General features: G+C 45.1%; 1 protein-coding gene across 3 annotated transcripts in view; it reads right to left on the bottom strand.

Annotated features, from left to right (window-relative positions):
• LHX8 (LIM homeobox 8) overlaps positions 1-25,175 on the bottom strand; it is a 53,700-nt gene that overhangs the window by 16,788 nt on the left and 11,737 nt on the right. For all 3 annotated transcript variants that reach the window (XM_033915194.1, XM_033915193.1, XM_033915195.1), the window contains exons 3-5: positions 11,917-12,038; positions 8,602-8,822; positions 8,210-8,313 (exon numbers count right to left, since the gene is read on the bottom strand). In XM_033915194.1, coding sequence (XP_033771085.1) covers positions 8,210-8,313; positions 8,602-8,822; positions 11,917-12,038 — 447 coding nt within the window. The remainder of the gene's footprint in view (positions 1-8,209; positions 8,314-8,601; positions 8,823-11,916; positions 12,039-25,175) is intronic.

Consider the following 25,175-nt stretch of genomic DNA (forward strand, 5'->3'; position numbering starts at 1 on the left):
TGGTCATTATTCAAATCATGTTGATCCCAGGCTCTGGTTTTCTTCTGATAACTCGTCTGCCAAGGTCTCCTGCCCATTTGTCATTTTCTTCTTTCTCCGTGCTAACCATCCATCTTCCATCTCTATCCTCACCTTTGTTTCCCTTCCCTCTCCTGGAGGTCTGGCATCTTTCCTTTTTTGTCTCCATCCCCCCCGCAGCTGCAGCGCTGGATCCCACCATCCCCAAATCCACCATCTCTCCTTTTCTCAACTACCCTTTCATTCAGCATCTCTCCCTCTTTCCCCACCACCCCAGGGTCCACCATTTTTCCCTCTCTCATCCCAACTACCCTCCTATCCAGAATCTCTATCCACCCTCCACACCATCCCTTGTGTCTAACTTCTCTCCCTTTCTGTTCCTTCTCTCCCTCCATCTCTCCCCTTTCCTCTGTTTTTAGAGACATTTCTTCCCTTCCCCTCAATCCGCCATATGCACGTCTGTTTGGACCCCTCCTTCCCTCTGTCCGTGTACTTCTACACTAGGGCCTGCCCCCCCTGAAGGCCTGCATGTTTTCTCCCTTCTTCCCAGTCTCACCTTCGAGATTTGGCCTGCCGTTCCTTCCCTCCCTCCATCCAAGCTTCCCGGTTTCATCTTCAAAGTAGCCTGCAAGAGGATCGCTGGTTGGCTGTAGCGAATCTAGCAGGCTGCCTGAGCCTCTTCAGCACATTCCCTCTGCTGCAGTCCCGCCCCTCTGGTATACGGGATCACAGCAGAGGGAACGTGCTGCGGAGGTAAACAGCAGCCTGCTAGGTTCGCTACAGCCGACCGGCGATCCTCTTGCAGGCTGCTTTGAAGATGACCGGTAAGCTGGGATGAAGGGAGAGAAGGAACGCGGGCCAAATTTAATTCCCCTGCGGGCCTGAATGACACCCCTGCCTTACCCCCAAAATAAGCCCTAGTCCCTGGATTCGCCGGCAGCAGTGCTCTCCCCCTTAGGCAGCCAAACCCCCACTGACTATCTTTCCATCTCTCCCTCCCATCCGAACCCCGTCGACCCTTTGACCACAAGACCTACTATCTCCCTCCACAGAGCAGTGTCAGCAGCACTTAAACAGGCTGCTTTGGGGGCCTTCTCCCGCTGGGGCATTCCCTCTGCTGCATCAGCACCGACGTCATCAGCAACATGGCACACGGAAGGCCCCGGCGGGGGAGAAGACTGCAAAGCAGCCTGTTTAGAGTGCTACCAATGCTGCTCTGTGGAGTGAGGTATGTAGGTCTCGCGGTTGGTGGGGTTCGGATGGGAGGGAGAGATGGAAGGATGGGATGATCAGTGAGGGGTTTGGCTTCACTCAGGGGGGGCTGCTCAAGGGTTCTGCTGCAGCTGCACAGAAGGGCAGGATAGAAGCTGGGCAAGGGTTCTGCTGCACGAGGGGAGGGAGGGAGGAAGGGATAGAAAGATGCTGCAGAGGGAAAGCACAAGGGGATGGGTGAGGGGGAGGAAAGATGCTGCACATGTGGGGGAGAAAAAGGAAAGAGGAAGAATTGGGGTGGAGGAATGGAAGGGCAAGATCATTGTACATGGAAAAAAAAAAAAAGACCTACTCTGAAAATAAGACCTAGTGCATTTTTTGGGCCCAAAAATTTTTTATATGAGAAAATATATACACACACAGGGTGAAATTGCAGAGATTAAATTTTTTTTTCCAAATCTTAATCATTTTCAAATTACAATAAGTGCAACAATATATTCAAACAAATTAACAATAATTATGTCACTTAACAATCTTCAATGGTACAAATGATATGCTCTTATCTCCCACCCCTCCCACTCTTTCTTATCCTAGAAACAATACCTTATACCATATATAAAATAAATTTACTCTTCCCTCCCTCCCTCCCAATCCAACTTGTAAATTTAAGGGAAAAAAATATTAAAATAATGCCATCTAATCAGTACAATACTTTGTAAATGGTTCCCACACATCCTGAAAGAACAACGCTGTACTGCAATAAATCTCTCCATTTTATATACCTGACATAATGAATTAAATTTAGATGAAAGTTCCGCAAGTTAAGCCTTTCTGCAAACCTTCAAGCAAATATGGCTTAGTGGGAAATTAACCAAGTATATGCCCAATTGGATTGGGTGGAATAGTTAAACCATTCTCCCTATTTAACCTTTGTAAACACTTAACACAAAAGGTTGCACCATGAAATTACCAGCAGACTGAAAACAAGACAAAATATTTTTCACGTAGCACATAAGCAAGCTGTGGAATCTGTTGCCATAGGATATGGTCGATGTGACCAAAAGGTTGAGGGATTTGAACAACCTTTTGGCAGATAGTCCATAAAAAAAGGTATTAGCCAGGTATAGACTTAGGAAAGCTATCACTTTATCCCTGACATGAACTATAAGAAACTAACTTCCTTTTTTATATCTGCCAGGTATAAGTAACCCAAACTGGTTACCACATAAGACAAGATACTGGGCTCAATGTAGTTTGGTTTTAAATTCAGTCTGGTGTCAACTTGCGATTTTAAATGTCACAGCAACAATTGTTTATAAAATTTTCCCTACTTTTTTAGTTGTTTGGTTTGTTGTTTTTTTTTTTTTTTTTTTTGGGGGGGGGAGAAGAGACACCTCTTATCACTAGTGTTGCCTGATTCACTTTGGTGAATCGATTCGCTTTGTAGAAAAATCAGACTCACTGATTCAGTGAGCCCTGACTTTCCTCCAGGTCTCTTAAAGCAGCAGCAGTGGTGATGGTGGCTGGCAGGAAAAGGCAGCACTCCAAACAGGCAGATGACGTGGCAGAGGGAAGCCCTAACGAGGCAGGCCAGGTGCTGCCTATTCCAAGCAGCCACTGTCACCACTGCTGCTGCTTTGGGAGGCAAGCTGCTGTATAGGTAGGTGGGAGGGATGGATGAAAAAGCTGCACAGGGGGATAAAGGGGGGAATAGAGAGGAAGGGGAGAGTTGCAACAGATGGAGAAAGAGGCGAGGGAGAAATTTTGTATATGGTGGAGGAAAGAAAGGGAGAGAGATGGTATATCGTGGGAAAGATATGGCCCTGGAAGTTAGAAGACTGATGGTGAGCATGGAGAAAGAAGAGAATGTCAAATGGTCAGGAGACAGAGAAACCAGAACCTGGGACCAACATGATCTGAATAATAAAATGACCAGACAACAAAAAGGTAAGAAAAAATATTTATATTCTATTTTGTGATTATAATGCGTCAGATTTGAAATGTGTATCCTGCCAGAGCTGGTGTTAGGTCCTAGCTAACCCTTGCTGTCTAACAGAGGAAGTCTTTATTTTGTTTATACCACAGCACTGGTGTGCGGTTGGAGTGGCCAAAAGGGGGTGAAGTGGGCGAAGAGGCTACAAAATAAACCCGCCAGGACGTTTTGAAAAAAATAAGACAAAAAACCCAACACCACAAATGTGGGCCAACAGCAAATGAAAAGACAGAAAAATGCAGCTGTCCCACCAGCCAATTTTTGAGGAGAAGCATTGAGAAAAAAAGTAAAGTGTGAAGTCAAGTCTGGGGACCAAGCTGGAGAGAAGAGAGAAAACAGGGTTAGGTTTGAGAAAAGTCTGCTTGCCCATTCTGTGACAACAATGCAGTTACAGCTCTAAAAAGATCTCGGTATTACTGTGCTACTCAAAAATTTATTTACACTGTTAAAAATAATTGGTTCTCTTCTTACAGAGAGATAAAACCCTGTAGACTCAATGATAACAAGTGTCTTGGGATTTGATGAACATAAAATGGGACAAGAACATTTACATTTAAGTTCTCTTCAAATATTTATTTAATGGTTCCTAACACTCAGCTAGGGAATACCTGTATAGAAGGATGAAACCATGTAGGATGGTTGCGAGTAATACATTTTTAAATAAAAATAAGACGAGGTGCCTTCAGGTACTGCATAGGAGCCAATAGATTTCAGTGCTCACATTAAATTTAAAAAGAAGAGAGAGAAGTCTAAGGGCTCCTTTTACTAAGGTGCGCTATGCTTTTCAGCACGCGCTAATCAGACGCTAAAAACTAACGGTGCATGTTAGTCTAGGGGCGCATTAGCAGTTAGCGCACGCTAAACGTGTGCTAAAACGCTTAGTGCACTTTAGTAAAACAGGGGGTAAGTTCAACATGCTGCACTACTTCTAAAACCAAAGTTGTGAAGAAAATTAAAGAGATCTCGCATTAAAAAAAAAAAAAAAAAGGTATTACAGTGCCTTCTAGACAAAATATGAAGACCTTTCTCAGGAACAGAATTATAAGATTCAAGACAAACTAGTTCACACACAGTAACTTGCAGAACATTTTTACACTCTTGTTAGTAGGTACAATTTAAAATATTTTTTAAACAGATTTAAACACCACACTCGATACTTCAAAGTGTAAGAAGAGTTAGCTACGTTTACACAAGTTATCTTTAAGGAGGTAAGTTCGAGCCCATCCGTGTTCAAAACTTTCCTCTTCCACAAATCCAGCTCCTTAATATCCCAACGCTATTCACGGACCCTAAACTGCCGACCACTAATCGTGTACATGCTTACAACATTAAAACTTTAGTACAATTAAGTTCTGATAGTACAGTGAATGCTGTCCTAAATCTATACTATGCCAAGTAATATCTTCTACGAATGCCACAAATTCTTCTAAGCTATGACTGCCAAAAATGTCTTTCAATAATTTTGCGGTGAAAACAAAAACTGTGGATACAGATGTTCTGGAGATAATTTATTAAACACCGACATAAAACCATGAAAATTCAATTAAGTGTACAATGATAAAAAATACTGTGATAAAAATCCAACCGGACCCTACACGGTCCGTGTTTCGGCGAACACACCTTCCTCGGGGTCCAATGGTTTGCAACCTCACATATAAAGAATTGGACTGAAAACAGTCTATTGTCTTTAAACATGTGAGCAAAAATGCTACTTCAGTTTGTCTGCGGTGTTCTTTGCCGACATGTTTAAAGACTGTTTTCAGTCCAATTCTTTATGTGAGGTTGCAAACCATTGGACCCCTGAGGAAGGTGTGTTCGCCGAAACACAGACTGTGTAGGGTCCGGTTGGATTTTTATCACAGTATTTATCATTGTACTTTTTAAATTGAATTTTCATGGTTTTATGTCGGTGTTTAATAAATTATCTCCAGAACATCTGTATCCACAGTTTTTGTTTTCATCGGTGGATTGTTTTCACTGTGGATCATTGGGTCTCCCCATTTTTCTTTGTTGTGTTTCAATAATTTTGTTCTATACTGTAAAATGTAACCCGTTCTAGGCTCCTTTGAGAGGACGGGCTAAATAAATGAATAAATAAATAAAATGATAGTACATGAGTCTAATTTAAACAGTCCTTTATGAAGAATCAATGCCATTTCTATATGAAGTAAATGTGAAGCAAAGACTTAAACATACAAATATACCCTCCCTTTACAAAACGGCGGAAATGGTTTGTAACGCAGGCTGGGGTGCTGAATGCTCTGTGCTGCTCCGAGGAACTCTATGAGTGTCAGGAGCAGCGCAGAGCATTCAGCACGCCATCCTGAACTAAAAACCACTATCGCAGTTTTGTAAAATGGGGGTAAGAGCCCAACTAGGCAGTAATCTAGCAAGCAAAGCATTAGAACCAAAACCACAAACTCAAAAGGAAAACAAACCCAGAGTGAGGGCAATTTTCAAATAGCCTATTTACCCAGCTTATACTGGGAAGACTGGTATTGGACTGATCACAAATTTGGAAGGCCAAAGGGCCTAAAAAGTTAGCTTTTATTTGGGGGGGGAGGGAGGGTGCAAGGCTGAAGGTTTGCTTACGGTTTTTAATAGAACTTGCACTGGCCTTGAGCTCCTGAAAGAACTCTAGGATTAACTGCAGAGAACATGCTAGAACGACACTATAAAAAAATTTCACAATTTTGAATACTCCTTGGGGAAAACGATAAGGTCCATCAATGTGAAGTGGAAACAGTTTGGAATTACCATGCCACTGCTTTGATCTGACCACCTCTCTGATGTGTCAACAACTATGGGTTAAGGAAACTGTTGAAAAAGGTCACAGAGACTCAAGATTAAAGAATGAAAAAGATCTATAGCCGAGACTGGAAAACATGACTAAGGCAATTTCAAGATTGCTTCAAACATGGCTTGCTGCTTGTGAAGTCATACAATGTGTCCTATCAAAGATAAATTTAGGAATACTACAAGCATGTAGAAGGGCTTGTTGCCCTTTTGGTCTCTGTGCTAAGTGATATGGACGGTTATAACACAATCACCCCTACAATTAAAACGGTGGAAGAAACATTAGACCGTGGGGACCACTTTATAGTAATAAAGACTAAAAGGCTTGTGGGAAGGATGGATACAGGAAAAGCCATTCCAGTGTTTCAGGGATTCTAAGCAAAGTAAAAACAATGGAATGACTGAGCAAAAAAAAAAAAAAATAAGTAGGGTGGTCTAGTTAAAAGCCCCGACTTGAATCTAAACTAATCCGCAACATGAACTGAGAACTGCAGCCCACAGACAAATCTCCAGACAACTTGAAAATGCTCCATTTCAGCCAAAACTTGCACCACTCCACTGTGCTTATAGTACTTTATATCAAACAAAACATGTGCAAGAGTCTTCCACAAAAGAACTAAGGCCCTCTATTACTAAGGTGCGCTAAATCAACGCGTGCGCTAACACGCCCATAGGATAACATGCCCGCGTTAACATTTAGTGTGTGTTTAGTGCGCGCTATTTACCGCGCGCTAAAAAGCATAGCGCACCTTAGTAAGAGGGGGTAAGTCACAGGGAAAAATTATATAAATCAATATTTTTGGTTTATTCTGAATTGAGAAATTTCTATAATTTTTCTTCCATGCTGAAAACTGTAGTTTGTTGTATAGATAGCAGAATGTGAACAAACAGCAAAAGTTTTTCACCTATGTGTGACCAATAACAGAACAATAATTTTTTCCCCCCAAAAAAACAGGGTTAAAAAGAAAAAGATTTTAACAGCATTTATGATTCAAGTGCATGACCACAGTACACATAGAACCCTCCTTCCCCCTGTATACAGCAATGACTCAAACCATTAATACAACTTGCTCAATTTTTTGTATTCTGTATTGAACTCCAAAATATATAAAAAAAAATTAACATTCCCCTCCAATCATTTTTAAGCCTCCAATGCTTCTTCCTGTAATTGAAGGGATTGTTTTACTAAATGATTGGTTGATTCATAGCAGGCTGACACAATGAAGCAAGTACAACAGTCTGTAGAACAGTATGGCGTTTTAATGACAAAGGAAAACTTTCTACAAGTCTAAATTTTTTGAGCATATAGTGGTTACTTACATTTTTAACTCACTTCAAGAAAAGCGTGAGACTTTTGAAGGGACTGTAGAGCTGAGCAGGTGGTGTGGATGGACAGACTGGGTATATAACAGAACACGTTGGCAGCTGAAGGCTATCAGAGCCAACCTAAGGGTATTTGGCACCCTAGACCAGAAGTAGGCAATTCTAGTCCTCAAGAGCCACAGGCAGGTCAGGTTTTCAGGATATCCACAATGAATTTGCATGCACTGCCTCCTTGAGATGCAAATCTATCTCATGCAAATTCAGTGTGGATATCCTGAAAAACTGACCTGCCTGTGGCTCTTGAGGACCGGAATTGTCTACCTCTGTCCTAGATGAACCTTCAGATGTATGCTCAAGCGGTGGCTCAAGGCCCCTCTTACCATTCCATGGTCGCTGCAAATTTCCTTCTCATCTTTCCTTTACCCCCTCTCCCCATCTTTCCTTTACCCCCTCTCCTCCACAAAGTACTCAGTATCATACCTCCCTTCCTCCAGGACAGTAACATGGCAGTCAATCTACAGAAAATTCATTGTGGTCAGTGTAGGACCTTAAATATCTGTGCATTCTTAAAGGCTTGTTGGCTTTTACTCCTCCTCCTCCTCTGAATTTGAGGATGTAGGATCCTTGAGCATACGAGAATGCTCGAGATCCCATGCTAGCCGAGATGATCTTCTACAGATGCCAACTATGACATCTATGCTTGGTGCAAACCTAGAAAAATGCCTAGTCTGCTTAATGGCCAGGCTGGCCCTGTATTCTAGATTTCCATAATAGATTTCCTAATGGCAATTCATACCCTCTGCAGCTTAAGCTTTGCAGCTCACTCTACTCACTTAAATTACAGAGGATGAGACAAGTAATTACTACCTGGAGCTGGTCTGCTGTAAAGCTGGTACGAGCTCTTTTTGCTGGTTTGGGCTGATTTACATCTTGCTCTGTTAGTAGTGCTCCTTCCACACTAACCCGGTTTCCTGAAATGCCAAAGTGTTAAACATGAAATGAATACCAAATTGACATACAAATCATATGTGAAAAAATTCATTCATTTAAGGATATTTTCCCTTAAATAGCTTGCTCATTTTTGTATGTTCTGGCTTGATCCAAAAAGGTTCCAAAGTGAAGTATGATTTAAAAATATCACACTGTATAATTTGACTATTACATTTCACATTAAACCAAATCGTTACAAAAAGTTGTGCATGTGTTGAGCATTTCAATTATTTTTGGAAAACAAACTCAGACCCACAAAGTTGCATTACCTGTTTCAACAGCTCTTCTTAGGTTGTCCAACATGCAGTCATAATGTACCCTGCAAAGCACTTTTTCTTCAACCAAGGCAAACTCCTCCCCTGTGGATAGTTGCCTTTTGCAAGAGAAGCAAGCAAAACATGCTAAGTGATAAACATTCCCTTTAGCCTTTCGGACCCAGTCAGTAGAATGAATATGTCTCCCACAACGGGAACAGCGGGTGCCATACCTCCTATAAGGAAAGGACCAAAGGAGGCTCAAATTAGGTTTTATGTACATAGTCCATTTCACTAAAACTTTCTGGACAAGTTTACCATTGCACTGGTAGCTAATTGGGACAAGTACTATGATCTTCCAGTGCCAGTTTCCTGGGATATTTTCCTCCCAATTTCCAGCCATCCATCAACACCACCAGAGAATGATGGGCTGCAGCTCCCACTCATGCACAAACTTAGGCCTTTTTTAAAATTAAGCTACGGTAGAGGTTTCTACTGCAATCCAGGGTGCTAAATGCTCCGATGCTCAATGGAATTCTATGAGCATCAGAGCAGCATCAGAGCATTTAGCGCCTCGGGTCAAAGTAGAAATCTCTATCATGGCTTAGTTTTAAAAAAAAAAAAAAAAAGGAAGGCAACGGGAAGAGTTAGTAGCTATTACTGCTAGAATAATGACTATGCTTCCTTCTTTCCAGGAGGTTATAAATGTTGCCTCTACAGTGACTTTAGCCAGTTCAAGGAGCAGGAAGGAATCTCTCCCATCATGTACAACACCAAAATTAAAACAACCAAAGGAGAGGTGGTGGATTTACAACTGAACCCCATTCTTCGTATGCCAACTCAGTGCTGCAGTAAGACAACTAAAACTTACCAAGTCTGAAATGAAGACAGCAATAAAAGTGACCAACTAGGCCAATCCAGAGGCAGCTGTTATGGAGTTGTTCCCTACCCAGGGAGGCTGAATACCAGTCACCATGCAACACTTAACAGTTAGCTGAGCCATTCCGACAGTTGTCTTTGGCCAGAAGCTGAAAATCATACAAGCTCTTTCTGAAACTCAGCTAATATAGGCTTTGAACAGCAACTACAATGAAGTCTTGTGATGCCCTAGATCACTGTTCAACTGCCAGTCCGCGCAGGGCCGGCAAGATTAAAGTGACCATAGGTCCATTTTCAGACCTCCTGTCCCGTTGTCCCCACACACAGCTTCGGGACAGCTTCCCGAAGCTTTGCTCGGGGACAACGGGACAGGCGATCATTTCCTGTCCTTCCCTCCTTCCTTTCCTGTCCTTCCCTCCTTCCTTTCCCCGGGTCCCCTTCTCTTACCGCTGCTGCTAAAGCCGACAGGAAATCTTCTTTCTGACGTCAATTCTTACGATGGAGAGGATGTTCTGGACCAGCCAATCGCTGCTTGGATGGCCCAGAATGTCATCTCCGACTTCGGAAAGAAGATTTCCTGTCTGCTTTAGCAGCAGCAGCAGGGCGGTAAGAGCAGGGGAAAGGAGGGAGGCTTTTTTTTTTCTTGCGGGGCAGGGAGGGAAGGAGGTAGACAGGCAGGCAGGCTGGCTGGCTTTGGGGGTTGGGGGGGACAAAGTGTGGAAGGCAGTGAGAGGGACATGGGAAGGAGGCACCGGGGGCACTAAAGACATGGGAAAGAAAGAGGGAGGGAATTCTTGGGCCTGAGTGCAGAAAGAAAGGATACACAGACAGAAGGAAATGCAACCAGAGACTCATGAAATCACCAGACAGCAAAGGTAGGAAAAATGATTTTATTTTCAATTTAGTGATCAAAATGTGTCAGTTTTGAGAATTTATATCTGCTGTTTATATTTTGCACTATATTTGTCTATTTTTCTAAAGTTACTGAGGTGACCGAGCTCGCGGAGATGGGGCGGAAACGGGGTTTTTAAATTTTACTAGTTTGCCAGTCCACAAAATAATTCTTTTATTTCTGCTGGTCCACGGGTGTAAAAAGGTTGAAAAACACTGCCCTAGATCACATGTGTTAAACAGCCCACCTGGCTATTTTATGCGTTCCAAGGTGACCAACACTACCCTGTAGTGAAACCCTCTCTAGGAACCTCCTTGAGTCCCGACTCCCACACCTACCACCTCCTGTTGCTGAAATTTAAAATCTTTGGGCAGCCAGCGGCACAACTAAGCCAGCCTCCCGCCGTTGGCCTGCCATGGAAGTGTTCTTTCTGCAGCATCCTGCCTACGTGGACAGAGAAAGTGCTGCAGAAAGAACACTAAAAAGTTTTGGAACTACCACATGAAGAATCCCAATGAATACAATTTCTCTACAAAAATATGTGTAAAAAAAAAAAAAAAAGCCTAGCTGTTCTTATCACTTCTTGTTTTCTATGTGCTTTTTCAGACAGCTTTAGAATCACTTATGATAGACACATTTTGGGCTGGGCTTGCTTTATCAAGGGAGTTGAGGTACAGTATGTAAGCACATTATAAATATCAGATGTCCTTAGATGTGCCATACTGAATCAGCCCAAAGTCCAATATTCTGTTTCCAACAGTGGCAAATCCAGGTCACAACTACCTGACAGGATACTAAAAGAAGAAAAATGTCATGCTGTTTACACTTAGAAGGAATAAGCAGCGTCTTTCCCTAGGTCTTGGTAGGCAATTCTGGTCCTCAAGAGCCATAGGCAGGTCAGATTTTCAGGATATCCCAGAGATGGATTTGCATACACTGCCTCCTAGATATGCAGGTCTCGCATGCATATGGTATTTATTTTGGATATCCTGAAAACCTGACCTGCCTGTGTCTCTCAAGGACCGGAATTGCCTACCCCTGGACCTAGGTCTATCTTAATGATTTCTGGAATATTTTTCAGAAATTTGGATAGTCTTTAAACCCAACTACGTCAACTTCTTTTTCCTCATGCCCTGGCAATAAAATCCAGAGCTTAATTTTTTTCTCTTAATGTATAGCTATTTTCTTTTGTTTTAAACATAGAATTTAATTACTTCAAGACATGTTCTAATCTATAGCTTTGCACTTTGGAATGGGGAAACAAAAATCATGGTAGATGTCTAAAATCCTCTCCCCTCAGCTGTATTCTCCAGACTGAAGAACCCCAGAATCCCTAGCCTTTTGCTCATATGAACTTTACATTCCCTTAATCATTTTGGTCATCCTTCTATATACCTTTTCTAACTCTATCTTTTAAGATGCAGCAATCACAATTAAATGCAATAAAAAAAAGTCAGATTAATAGAACTCAATGAAGAATATGGAATACAATGCTAAGTTAAAAATTGGCTACAATTTAAACAATAGCTAAGATTCCTCCTTGTAAACCTCAACAGTACCTGAAGTAATCAAGTTTACAGAAGATATCTTTATCTTTGATGTAACAGCTCGTGTGCCGCCCCAGAGATGTCCTGCAGACACAGCATGAGAGACAACGCACATGCCAGCACAAATCATTTACCTGAAAGGCAAGAGAAAAAACCAAACAAAACAAACAAAAAAAAAAAGAGCAAAATAGTCACTGAGAATTCTAAACTATGAGTGTTTCAGACCCAATCCTCAGTGAATAATACTGAGCACATGTAGTAACAAGAACTTTGATTAGTTAAAGCAGAAAAAAATGACATGAAGGACTGTGGCTCACTGGTTGAGCTGCAGCTTCTGCACCCAGAGGTTGTGAGATCAAATCCCAGTGCTGCTCCTTGTGACCCTAGGCAAGTCACTTAATCCTCTAGTGCCCACCACTTTGAAATGCCAAAGCCTCAAAAAGGTGGTATACAAGTCCCCTTTCCCTTAAGACTAGAATTCAGAAACCTAATTTCAGACACGGAGTCAATTATCTATTCAATCTGTATTGTGATTAGCAGTATCACTGACCTGAGGTGTATACACCCTGCCAATGCGAATACATCAGGTTCCTGCAGTTAACAAAGTCAAGAACCTTGAGCATTAGCCTCCAATCCGTACTGTGAAAATGGTGCCAAAATTAGTATGTACAGGTCAGTTGATCTAGCAAACAACTGTAATAATTTCTTTAGTCCACAAAGGGCAATCCAATGTTGCAAATGTCACATAACAAGGACAAGGGGACATTATGCCTCTTACCTCTACAAATGTTTTTGGGTATCTAAGTATACAATTTCCTGCTCTAGAAGGGGATAGAAGGGCATAGATAGAGGATTACTGCACAGGTCCTGGACCTGTTGGGCTTCCGCGTGAGCGGGATGCTGGGCGCGATGGACCACAGGTCTGACCCAGCGGAGGCATTACTTATGTTCTTATGTTACTAACAGCGATATTAAAAATCAATGTGTCATCCCAATAGGGAAGGGAGTTGCAACATTTCACTGTTTAACCCCAGTTAACTCAGTCTCACTGAATAAAAATGGGACCTGTACTAATATAATGTAGCGTGAGTTGGTGGTAAACACATCAATGTGTAGCCCACTGAGTACTCATTTGGGGGGAGGAGAATGAGGAAGTTATCAAAAAGATATCTGGAGCGTTGTGGGCCTGAACACCTTTCCTGAGTTGGTGCCTCTAAACTATCTCCAAGTTTGCCATTAAATCTAAACTTTCTGCTCTTCACCCATTCATATTAATTGCTAAAACTGTACTGACTGTACCTCCAGCTAGATTCCATGTACTACAGAGGGTCTAGCATCAAACATGCTTATTAGCACTATAGAAATGTTTAGCGATAACCAATACTTAAACAGTTTTTGCCATGTTTATAAATCTGCTGAGGAACCAACCTTTAAGAATGATAGAATTAGCCAAAACAGCATGAATATTTTTTTCTTTGACTGTTTTCAGTGAAATGTCAACTAATTTGTGCTTGAAGGCTGAAAAATGCATGCTGATCTACAGCTCAGAGTACCAGATGCTCACAAGCTAGACACCTTTCGAATAAAGGCCTGCAGAGAAGCATTGCAATTTTGTAGCACAATGGGCCCCACTCAGGTTAATATAAAATATTTTCCAAAGCAGTGAAAGATGGACATGTCTTGGCCTTGTGTGTTTAATATGACCTGACTCACTACTCAGAATGGACACCAGATGAGAAATGCATAAAAAGGGACACTTAAGTAAGACTGGCAGAGAAGAGTAGAGAAATCGACTCACAGGATATCAACATGTATGTTAGATTGGTAGCAGTGATCTCTCTCTCATGGCAGTTTTATGTACCACCACTTGGCACAATGGGTGCTGTGCAGATTGAAAATCAGGGCATGGGACGATGTGTGGTGGAAGAGAGGAGAGTCTCTCAAATGCAGTGCTGGGACCTTGGAGAAGGCATGAATGGGGCATTTGCCCCCAGTACCACCATGCTTCATAGTAGCAACAAAAAAGGAGGGATAAATTCAACATGGGGCCTTGAGCTGCAGACCCTGCCCCATTTAGAAAACCTCGACAGGTAACATCAGTAGCAGGGATCAGGATTTGGGCAACTGGCACGTCCCATACTGAATTTGCTTTGTTGATGTATTCTGAAGGCCAAGGCATAGCTGCCTTTATGGCTTCATTAGTAAACTGAATGAGGAAGGAAAAGTGTAAAAAGGCAGTGGGGAAGGTTGAGCACAACACGCAAAGTAGAAGAATCACACAATTTGCTCTACCAATTCCACAAAAAGAATGAGATATTGCAGGGCAAAAAAACAAACAAACAAACAAACCACACACAACCTTGCAAGTGCCCATCTGCCAGACTCGAGCGCCCCCGGTCCTTGTCCTCTCTATTAAAAATAGTCAAGCTATTAACAGTTAAGGAGAAATTAGGTTCTTACCTGCTAATTTACTTTCTTTTAGCTTCTCCAGACCAGTAGAGGTTAACTTTACGAATGGGTATATATCTAATCATGACCAGCAGGTGGAGACTGAAAACAAAACTTTGGGACAGTATATCCTAGCCCCTCCTCTCTATTTCCCTCAGTCTGCCGAATAGCCAAGCAGAACCAAGAACTGGAAAACAACAGAGAGAAAAAACAATACTCCGAAAGGAGTAACAAATAACATACCCAAAATGCTGTTGGAAAATGCAGAGGAGAAATTCCCGAAGGAAGAATGTCCCCACAGCTCGCCAGCTAAGCCAGCCGAGCCACAGCCGCTGTTCTTCACTTCTCCCCGGCCCTAGAAAAATACTAGAACCCGCAGCAAAAAACCAAAAACTGCCCGCGCAACAGCCCCAACAACAACAACAACAGACAGGGTGGGGACCTCTACTGGTCTGGAGAAGCTAAAAGAAAGTAAATTAGCAGGTAAGAACCTAATTTCTCCTTCTTTAGCACTCTCCAGACCAGTAGAGGTTAACTTTACGAATGGGACGTACCCAAGCAGTCCCTCTCACGGGCGGGACCCCCGAAGGGCCGATACCAGTACACGCTCACCGAACACCGCGTCCCGACGCGCCTGCACATCAACCCGATAATGACGAACAAAGGAATGCAAGGAGGACCAAACCGCAGCCTTACAAATATCCACTGGAGGCACGAGCGACGACTCAGCCCAAGAAGCCGCCTGACCCCGAGTGGAATGAGCCTTGAGAAACTCCGGAACAGGCTGCTGTTTCAGAAGATAAGCGGAAGCAATCGTCTCCTTGATCCAGCGCGCAATAGTAGCCTTAGAAGCGCCAGCTCCCCGACGAGGACCCGCCAGGAGGACAAAGAGATGATCGGACTTCCGGAATTCCTGGGTCCGCTGCACATAAGAGCGAAGGACCCGACCGACATCCAACTTGCGCAGCTGCCGTTGCTCAGAAGAGCCCTCCCGACCACCCAAGACCGGGAGAACCACCGATTGATTGACATGAAAAGGAGAAACAACCTTCGGCAGAAAGGAAGGAACAGGCCGCAAGAACGACCCGCTCCCTAGAAAACTCCAAGAAGGGAGCCCTACAAGAGAAAGCCTGCAGCTCAGAAACACGCCTAGCAGAAGTAATGGCCACCAAAAAGACCGCCTTCAAAGTAAGGTCCTTCAAAGAACAGTCGTCCAAGGGCTCGAAAGGCGGACGCACCAAAACAGAGAGAACCAGATTAAGATCCCAAGAGGGAACCGAGGGCCGTAGGGGAGGCCTAAGCAACTTGGCCCGCAAAAACCGAATCACATCAGGAAGAGCCGATAAACGCTGACCTGACACCAACCCTCGAAAAGCCGACAGGGCCGCAAGATGAACCCGGAGAGAAGACCAAGCCAGGCCTCTATCCAGGCCATCCTGCAAGAACTCCAGAAAGTTAGGCAGAGAAGCGCGAAAAGAGGTCACTCCCCGCGCCCGACACCATTCCTCAAAGAGACGCCAAACCCGCACATAAGCCCGAGAGGTAGAAAACCTCCGGGACCCCAACAGTGTAGAGATCACCTTGTCTGAATATCCCTTCTTGCTAAGGCGACCCCTTTCAAGAGCCACGCCGTAAGACAGAAGGGAGACGGGTCGAACATGGGAATGGGACCCTGCATCAGAAGGTCGTCCGAGAGAGGCAGAGGAAGAGGATCCGCTACCAGGTGCCTCACCAGATCCGCATACCACGGACGGCGAGGCCAATCCGGCGCCACCAGCACCACCAAACCCGGATGGTGAACAATGCGAAGAAGCACCCTGCCCACCAGCGGCCAAGGAGGGGAACACATACAACAGCCCCTCCATTGGCCACTGCTGGACCAGAGCATCCAGACCCTCGGCCAGACCGTCCCTGCGACGACTGAAGAAGCGGGGCACTTTGGCGTTGCCACCCGTGGCCATCAGGTCCATCAGGGGCTGCCCCCAAGCCTGCACTATCAACTGAAACGCCTCGGCGCCGAGACACCACTCTCCTGGATCTAGGAAGTGACGACTGAGGAAGTCTGCCTGAACATTTTCTACCCCGGCTATATGAGAGGCCGAGAGGTCCAGCAGATGGGATTCCGCCCAAACCATGAGCAGAGCCGCCTCCTGCGCCACCTGAGTGCTCTTGGTGCCCCCCTGACGATTGACATAAGCCACCGCTGTGGCATTGTCCGACAGCACTCTGACCGACTTGCCCAGCAACAGGGAGTGGAAAGCCAACAGCGCCAGACGGACCGCTCTGGTCTCCAACACGTTGATCGACCAGGCGGCCTCCTCCGCGGACCAGGTGCCCTGAGCTGAGTGACCCAAACACTGAGCCCCCCAACCCAGGAGACTCGCATCCGTCAGGAGCACCGTCCACTGCGGGAGATCCAGACCCACCCCCTGAACTAGGTGAGGGGTCTGGAGCCACCAACGCAGACTGCAGCGCGCCAAGCCTCGCAGGGGAACCGGAACATCCATCCCGTGCCTCTGGGGAGACCACCTCCGGAGCAGAGCATACTGGAGAGGACGCATGTGGGCCCGCGCCCACCTCACCACGTCCAGGGACGCCGCCATCGACCCCAAGACCTGGAGGAAATCTCGCGCCCGAGGACACCGGGACGCCAAAAGCAGGCGAATCTGAGATTGCAATTTGCTCACCCGGCCCTCTGGGAGGAAGACCTTCCCCAAGGAGGTGTCGAACAGCACCCCTAGGTACTCCAGACGCTGAGCCGGGACCAACCGACTCTTGGAAAGGTTGACCACCCAGCCCAGCGACCGGAGAAACTCCACCACCCGCGCAGTAACCCGGGAGCTTTCCTGCAACGACTTTGCCCGAATTAACCAGTCGTCCAGGTAGGGGTGTACCAGGATACCCTCCGACCGCAAGGCTGCCGCGACGACCACCATCACCTTGGTGAACGTCCGAGGAGCCGTGGCCAGCCCAAAGGGAAGCGCACAGAACTGAAAGTGCCGACCCAAGATCGCAAAGCGCAGGAAACGCTGATGAGAGGCCCGAATGGGAACATGCAAGTAGGCCTCCGTCAGATCGAGAGAAGTGAGAAACTCCCTCGGCTGAACCGCCAGAATGACCGACCGCAGAGTTTCCATACGGAAAGAGGGAATCTTGAGAGCCCTGTTGACCCCTTTTAAATCGAGGATGGGCCGAAAAGTCCCCTCCTTTTTGGGCACCACAAAGTAAATGGAGTACCTGCCCGTGCCCCACTCCGGAGGGGGCACCGGAACAACTGCCCTGAGATCTAGCAAGCGCTGAAGGGTCTGGCGAAAAGCCTGCGTCTTCCCCGGAGTCTGACACGGAGAAGCGAGGAAAAAATCCGGCAGAGAGCGGGCGAACTCCAGGGCATAACCGTCCCGCACCACCTCCAGGACCCACTGATCGGACGTGATCTCGGCCCATTTGGGGAAAAATTCGCGCAGCCGAGCCCCCACCGGAACCAAAGGGGGCGCCGGCAAGGCGTCATTGTGCAGGACGGGAAGCGGGGGAACCGGCGGAGGGATTCCCTGCCCCCCGACGGGCCCCCCGAAAGGGCTGCATGCGCTGGAAGAACCGACCCCGGGAAAATCCCGGAGACTGGAAAGAAGCAGCCCCACGCCCAGGGCGATACTTGCGAAAATCCCGCAAACGCCCCCGGGCCGCACCCCCCCCGAGACGCCGGGCGGGGCACGGTCCTCCGGCAGACGGGGAACTTTCGAGTCCGACAGAGTCTGAATCAACTTATCCAAGTCCTCTCCAAACAAAAATGACCCCCGAAAGGGAAATTTAGTAAGCTTAGCTTTGGACGCAGCATCCGCCGCCCAAGCGCGCAGCCACAACACACGCCTTGCGGCCACGCCAAAAGCCATAGACTTAGCCGATATCCGCACCAAGTCATATAGAGCATCTGAGAGGAATGAGGCCGCCATCTCAATCTTCGCAACCTCCTGATCCACCAGAGACCAGTCGTCAGACTCTCGATCCAAGACCCGCTCCGCCCACCGAAACACGGCGCGAGCGACCAGTCCCCCACAAATAGCCGCCTGGACCCCAAAGGCAGAGACCTGAAAATTTTGCTTAAGGATGCTCTCCAATTTGCGCTCCTCAGGGTCCCGCAAGGCAGAACCGCCCTCAACAGGCACGGTATGCCGCTTGGAAATTGCCGAGACCACCGCATCCACGACTGGCGAAGCTAACGTAGCCCGATCCCCTTCAGGAATGGGATACAGGCGAGTCATGCTGCGCGCCAGCCGAAACGGCGCCTCCGGCGTTTTCCACTGCTCCAGAATAATATCCCGAATATCCTGATGCATAGGAAAAGAGCGGGAAACGGAACGGATCCCCCGTAACAGGGGGTCCCCCACACGCGGAGTCTCCGGCGGCACGTCCTCAAAACGCAAAACCGAAGAAACCTGCTGAATAAGGTCAGGCAGCTCATCTTTCTGAAAAAGGCGCACCATGGACGCCTCGTCACTGGAGAACGGGAAATCCGACAACCCGCCGCCAGCTTCCGTCCCCTCCAGAGAGTCCTGGAACTCCTCAGAAGGGTCCAGGTCCTCCTCCAGACCGACCCGTTCCTCCGACCACAAATTCTCGTCCCACGACACCCGCGGACGCTTGGACAAGGGAGGCGGCGGAGGGGACGTCACGCCAGACGAAAGAGGCAAAGCCGCAGGGAGCGCGGAGGAAAACCCACCCCCCCGAAACCCCCTGGGCGCAACCGGGACCCCCAGCCGCCTGAAAATAGGCTCTGCATAAAGAAAAGAAAAATTCAGGAGAAAAATCCCCCGAGGGTCCCAAGGGACTCCCTGCCACAGCAGGGGACCCAGCAGAACCTTGCCCCTGCATAGTCAAAACAGGGGGAAGGTCACCTGGGGTGGAAGACAAAATGGAGGGGGCCAGACAGAGAAGATGGCGGTTTTCCCGCCAAAAAAGCTCCCTCCATAGCCTGAAGCGGCTGAGAAACCTGAATAGTCTCAGCCGCTAAAGCAGGCAAGCCGGCATCAGCTGTCAAAAAATCAGCTGAGAGGGAATCCTTCGGGGAATCCCTCCGTGGGCGGTTGTGGAAGACCGGGCTTCCCCACTGCTCCAAGCCGACTCGCGAGGCACCATCGGCGGGGAGCTCTGGGCGCCTGCAGCCGCTGCCGACGGAGCTCCACCACCTCACCGACCCAAACCGCCGAGTTCAGGCCGGCCGCGAGTGCCTCGCGGCTGGACTAAAATTGTGGCCTACTCCCCCGGAGAAGGGCACAATTGCTCCATACGCGACCTAGCTATAAAAAAGTGCTGGTTACATGAAAAAATACAGTAAAATACAGTTTTCCTTAAAGGGATACAACCCTCCAGACCAGCACTACCTCAGGATTTTTTTTTTTTTTTTTTTTTCACAGAACAGACTCCACAGGCTCTCGAAGCAATATGCCTTGCTTGATTTAGGGGGCAAGGCTTACTGCTGAGGCTCCTCTAAAAAAATGTGGGGAGGTGGAGGAAGGGACCCCGCTCGTGACCCGCCGGGTTTGACACCCCCGAGGTCGGACGAACCCCCAAACAGAGTCCGCCCAAGCTCCGTCCGGCTAAAAACAGGGACAATAAACCCCCTAAACAAATTCCAACAGCCCTACCAAGGGAGATGGGTACAGATCACCTCAACACCTGCTGGAGACTGAAAGAAGACTGAGGGAAATAGAGAGGAGGGGCTAGGATATACTGTCCCAAAGTTTTGTTTTCAGTCTCCACCTGCTGGTCATGATTAGATATATACCCATTCGTAAAGTTAACCTCTACTGGTCTGGAGAGTGCTAAAGAATAAGCAATTGTAAAATTCTACAAAAAGAATAAATCGAAGAGTTTGGTGTTAGTTTTTTTTTAAATAAAAAGTAGTTCACTTTTCAGGACACTGTGGGCTAGATTCTGTAAGCGGCTTTTGAGACTTACACACGGGCGTTCTATATAGAACCTCATCTGTCCTAATGGCCTAACATCACGATTCTCTAACTGGTGTCCATTTCACAGGCACTGGTTAAAGAAGGTTGCTGCTGAGCTTATCGTGGCAAGCGATCTCCATGCTGAAATAATCTAGTGTCAACTCGTCCCACCCTCACCCCTGGGAAAACTACCGGCAGGAGGTATGCACAGTTCTTCCTGACAGACTCCACCCCCCCCCCCCAAGATCACCAGTAGGAGGTATGCCCAATCCCTCCTGCTGTACACCTCCCCACCCCATAAAGTAGCCCCCCCCTAGGTCACCCCATGGGGGTGGTGGCCTAAGGGATCTGGCCAATCAGAATCTTAGGCCACTCCCAGTGCATCCCAAAATGCACTGCGAGAGGGGCCTAAGATTCCAGTTGGCCTAGGTGCCTAAGGCCCCTGTCCGGTGGCACCCTGTCCGGTGCATCCCACAATGCACCAGAAAGAGGCAGACCCGCAATTTGAGTGAAGGCAGGTTAGCGGCAAGAAGAATGCATCTGGCTGGCCATCAGTATAAAGTAGAGGGCTCTGGGTGGGCTACTTTACAGAGTGGCGAGGTGTCCAGCAGGAGGGTCTGGGCATCCCTCCTGCTTGCGATGTTCCTGCAGGAGGGACTGGACAGGGCAGGGGGGACGGGACAGGGTGGTGAGCCTGGAAGTGGGGGGGGTTGGGTGCAGTGCCTGATAGGGGAGAGGGGTGCAGAGCCTGACAGGGGAAGGCATTTGAATATTAAGCCAACCAACTTATATTTGAGTCAACTATTTTTTCTCTTTTTTGGGGGAAAAATTGGGACCTTGACTTATATTCAAGTATATACAGTAATTCCTATTTCCTTCTTCCAAATTTTCTCCTATAGGAGTTAAGTGGTATTTTTTTTCTCTCTAACTCAAATATTATAAAATTTAAATATATAATCAGATTCACTATAAAAAAATTAAGCAAATATGAATATATTAATAAACCAAAGTGAATAAAATAAGATTCACTAACTTTCACGGCAACATACAAGCTTTGTTTCCACTATCAAAAACTGCACAACTTGCATTCTACTGGATAAGTTTTAAGTTTTCAAGTTTATTTAAAATTTGATAAAAATGCTTATAAATCTTTCTAAGCGCTGTACATAATAATAAAAATAGGGGGGTACAAAACAATCAGAAATACAAACAAGATAATCTTTGGATGTCAACTAACAGGAAAAAAGGGAAAAGAGGGGAAGAACTACAATGGTAAGTTTCAAATGAGTCTTTAAAAAAGAAAAGTTTTCAAAGAACTCTTAAATCTTTCAGTATGGTTCCTGTTCTAAGATGATTTGGGAGCGAGTTCCAAAGCTGGGGTGCAGTGATTAAAAAGATCTCTTTATGCCTAGTAATGATGATTTTTAATGAGGGTACTGAAGAAATTATGGGTACTCAAACGAAGTGCTCTAGTGGCGGAGTGGGGAATTTCTTAAAAAGATAGGAGAGTAAGTTTGACGAAATCTTAAATGTTAGAAAGGCAATTTTATAGGAAATGAGGTGAGGGATTGGCAACCAATGAGCATAAGGTTTATTTAGCAATCTCTCTTATCCTAAGAATCTAGGCAGATTACAAGTAAACATACACAATCAAAATATTTTACATTTTAGCTTTTTACTTCATTTTTGTTTTTTTCAAAAATCCTCTACTTCCTCATACTTGAAGAACCACAGCCTTAACGTGCAAAGAGCTAATTGGTCCTTTCATTCCTGCAGTGAAGTTCTCTAGCATGTATTCTGCTACTGTTTGACAGCGGGCATGTAGATCTCGAAAAAATGTTCATTTTGGGGGGTTTTCTGAACTGGAATCAATTTTCAAGTAACTTTTTGGGTTTGTTTCACACATTTGTTTTTAATAGGCATACCGTTATGTACGTATATACAATGTGCATAATTGTGCACATATACGTGTACATTTTCATGAACTAAAAATTTAGAAGTCCAAATGACAAATACACATTTTATTAAAATAACTCCATGTTAAGAGGAATGAAGGTGTAGCACCTTGAATAGTTTTAGTATGGCTCCCTCTATTTAAAAATATATTGAAATATAAAACTGTAAAAATTTTAGAACAGGATCCTCATGGCACCATCTTATGCACAGAAGACTTACCATGCAGTTATTTTACTGATTTGGGGCCCAACAGTTCAGCCAGTATGCTACACCATGGAGATTCATTCACAGCTAGCTGGGAATTGTTTTCCCATTGGCGAGTCCTCAAGTCAAAGTTTGGGAAGCTGTTTGCTATTGGAAAATGTAGCCTCTTGCTACCTCCTCTTTGATCCCAGTGGCTATGGATACAGTTTCTGCATCATTCCTAGCTGACCCAAAGAATGAAGACCTGACAAAAATTGAGTTGCTAAGCCAGACTGACTGCAAGGTAGACTTAAATGATATCAAAACTAGAAATCTTGTTTCAGGGAGCAACAGCTGTAAAAATATACCCAATATGCAAAACATCCATAAACAAAGAAAATGGGATAAGCGTATACGTTGAAAACAACATGAGGCACATTTTATAGATGCTGTTATGCTTCTGTCGATTCACAACTAACCTGAATTTTCCAGCACTTGAGGGACTTTCCCTCAGACAGATTTGGCCTCTCAGTAATCTCTACTAAATTTTGGCTAAACTCAACCATGAAGACATATCCCTAAAACAAAAATGTATGCTTTGTATCGAACAAAAACAAAATTTTTACTTCAAATAAAGGACCCGAGTTCTTCATATTAATTCATACTGAAGTAAAGTTATTTAAAACACTAGCAAGCTGTCAACTGTAGCTCAAACCATCAGAAAAGGAAGAAAATATAATCCCATTTGCATATCTAACTGTAGTATTGTTTAAGAATCTGGACAAGTTACTTATCTAGAGTGGAAGAAAATAAGGAATATCTTAACTGGGCAGTTTGAATGGGTCACTGTCTTTGAATTTGACATTAGAACATGGACATAACAGATATGCTCAGTGTGCGCCTATTAAAGTGTTTCATTTGATTTGCACAGACATGATCATAATATTATAAATTAATCTATGCTGATTATGGTTATATCATTAGTACCCTGCCACCATGTATCATTTCTATTTATAACTGTTATATTTTGCTACTTATTAGGTATATTTGATACTAGTATCACTGTTACTCTAATTTGCCATCTTAAGTTTACCTCTGATTGCATTTATGCTTAAGTTGTTTGATCATTTTAAATTTTATGTCCAAGCTACATACCACCATAAAATGTACTTAATCTCAACTAAATTATAGCAGCTATAGTGTAACAAGTGAATTAACAGGTCAGGAGCCCTCTACAGCACAGACATGTTCTCATAGCTTTTGCCTATGAAACACCACAGGGATAACAGCTCCAAAAAATGAAGTTGCATTCCTTGTTGGGATGAAGATGAAAATGTCCCCTTCACTCAAAAAATTAAAGTTCATACCAAGAGATGTATCACCACCACAGATAGAGCAACTTTGGAACTCCCATTCTTATGTAACACTAGCTTCTTATGTAATTACTAGCTTTCTGGGAAAAGGGTAAAAAAACTACTTGAATTACTGCAACTAGCTGTACTCAAGCCATTGCCAGACATCAAACAGCACCATTCTGTACGTTTTATTAACACTTACCCAACTAGTTCTGTATTACCCATTCTTGTGCTTTAAATAGAGAGAATATTTAGTGGAGGTTACCCAAAATGCTTCAATGCTACACTGCTTTCAATCTGCCATTACTTTACTTTTGTTCAAATGCAGGGGGGGGGGGGGTGGAATCTGTAGTTTTTGAAAAATATACCGAGTAAGAATTTGTAGTCTGCTATTCCATGACAAACAAGGTCAGAGATAATTTCTTCAAAGTTAAACCCATTTGTTTAAAAAGGAGGAAGGAAAGGTGAGTAGTGGAGTCCCTCAGGGTTCAGTGCTGGGGTCGATCCTGTTCAATATGTTTGTGAGCGACATTGCTGAAGGATTAGAAGGAAAAGTTTGCCTTTTTGCAGATGATACCAAGATTTGTAACAGAGTAGACACCAAAGAGTGAGTGGAAAACATGAAAAAGGATCTGCAAAAGTTAGAGGAATGGTCTAATGCCTGGCAACTAAAATTTAATGCAAAGAAATGCAGAGTAATGTATTTGAGGGATTAATAATTGGAAGGAACTGTATATGCTGGGATGTGAGAAGCTGATATGCACGGACAGGGAGAGGGACCTTGGGGTGATAGTGTCCGAAGATCTAAAGGTGAAAAAACAGTGTGACAAGGCGGTGGCTGCTGCCAGGAGGATGCTGGGCTGTATAAAGAGGCATAGCCAATAGAAGGAAGAAGGTGTTGATGCCCCTGTAAAGGTCGTTGGTGAGGCCCCACTTCGAGTATTGTGTTCAGGTTTGGAGACCGTATCTGGCGAAGGACGTAAGAAGACTTGAAGCGGTCCAGAGGAAGGTGTTGAAAATGATAGGAGGCTTGCGCCAGAAGACGTACGAGGAGAGACTGGAAGCCCTGAATATGTATATCCTAGAGAAAAGGAGGGACAGGGGAGATATGATTCAGACGTTCAAATACTTGAAGGGTATTAACGTAGAACAAAATGTCGACAGGAAAGGTCATGGATACAATGTTTTGGGATCAGGAAGGTGTTGTAATGACCAACTATCTTTCAAGGGGTCCAAACAGTTAATGCAGACTACTACAGTAACTTGTGCTGATTAAAGGAAGCATTGAAAGAAAAAAGGAAGAGGAAGTATGGAAAGGAGTTCTCTTTTTTGCTGCTCACAAGGCTGGAAATGATAGATATTTTGATGGGGGTTGCAGTGCACA

The sequence above is a fragment of the Geotrypetes seraphini genome, chromosome 12, assembly GCF_902459505.1.
Source record: "Geotrypetes seraphini chromosome 12, aGeoSer1.1, whole genome shotgun sequence".
Classification (NCBI taxonomy): domain Eukaryota; kingdom Metazoa; phylum Chordata; class Amphibia; order Gymnophiona; family Dermophiidae; genus Geotrypetes; species Geotrypetes seraphini.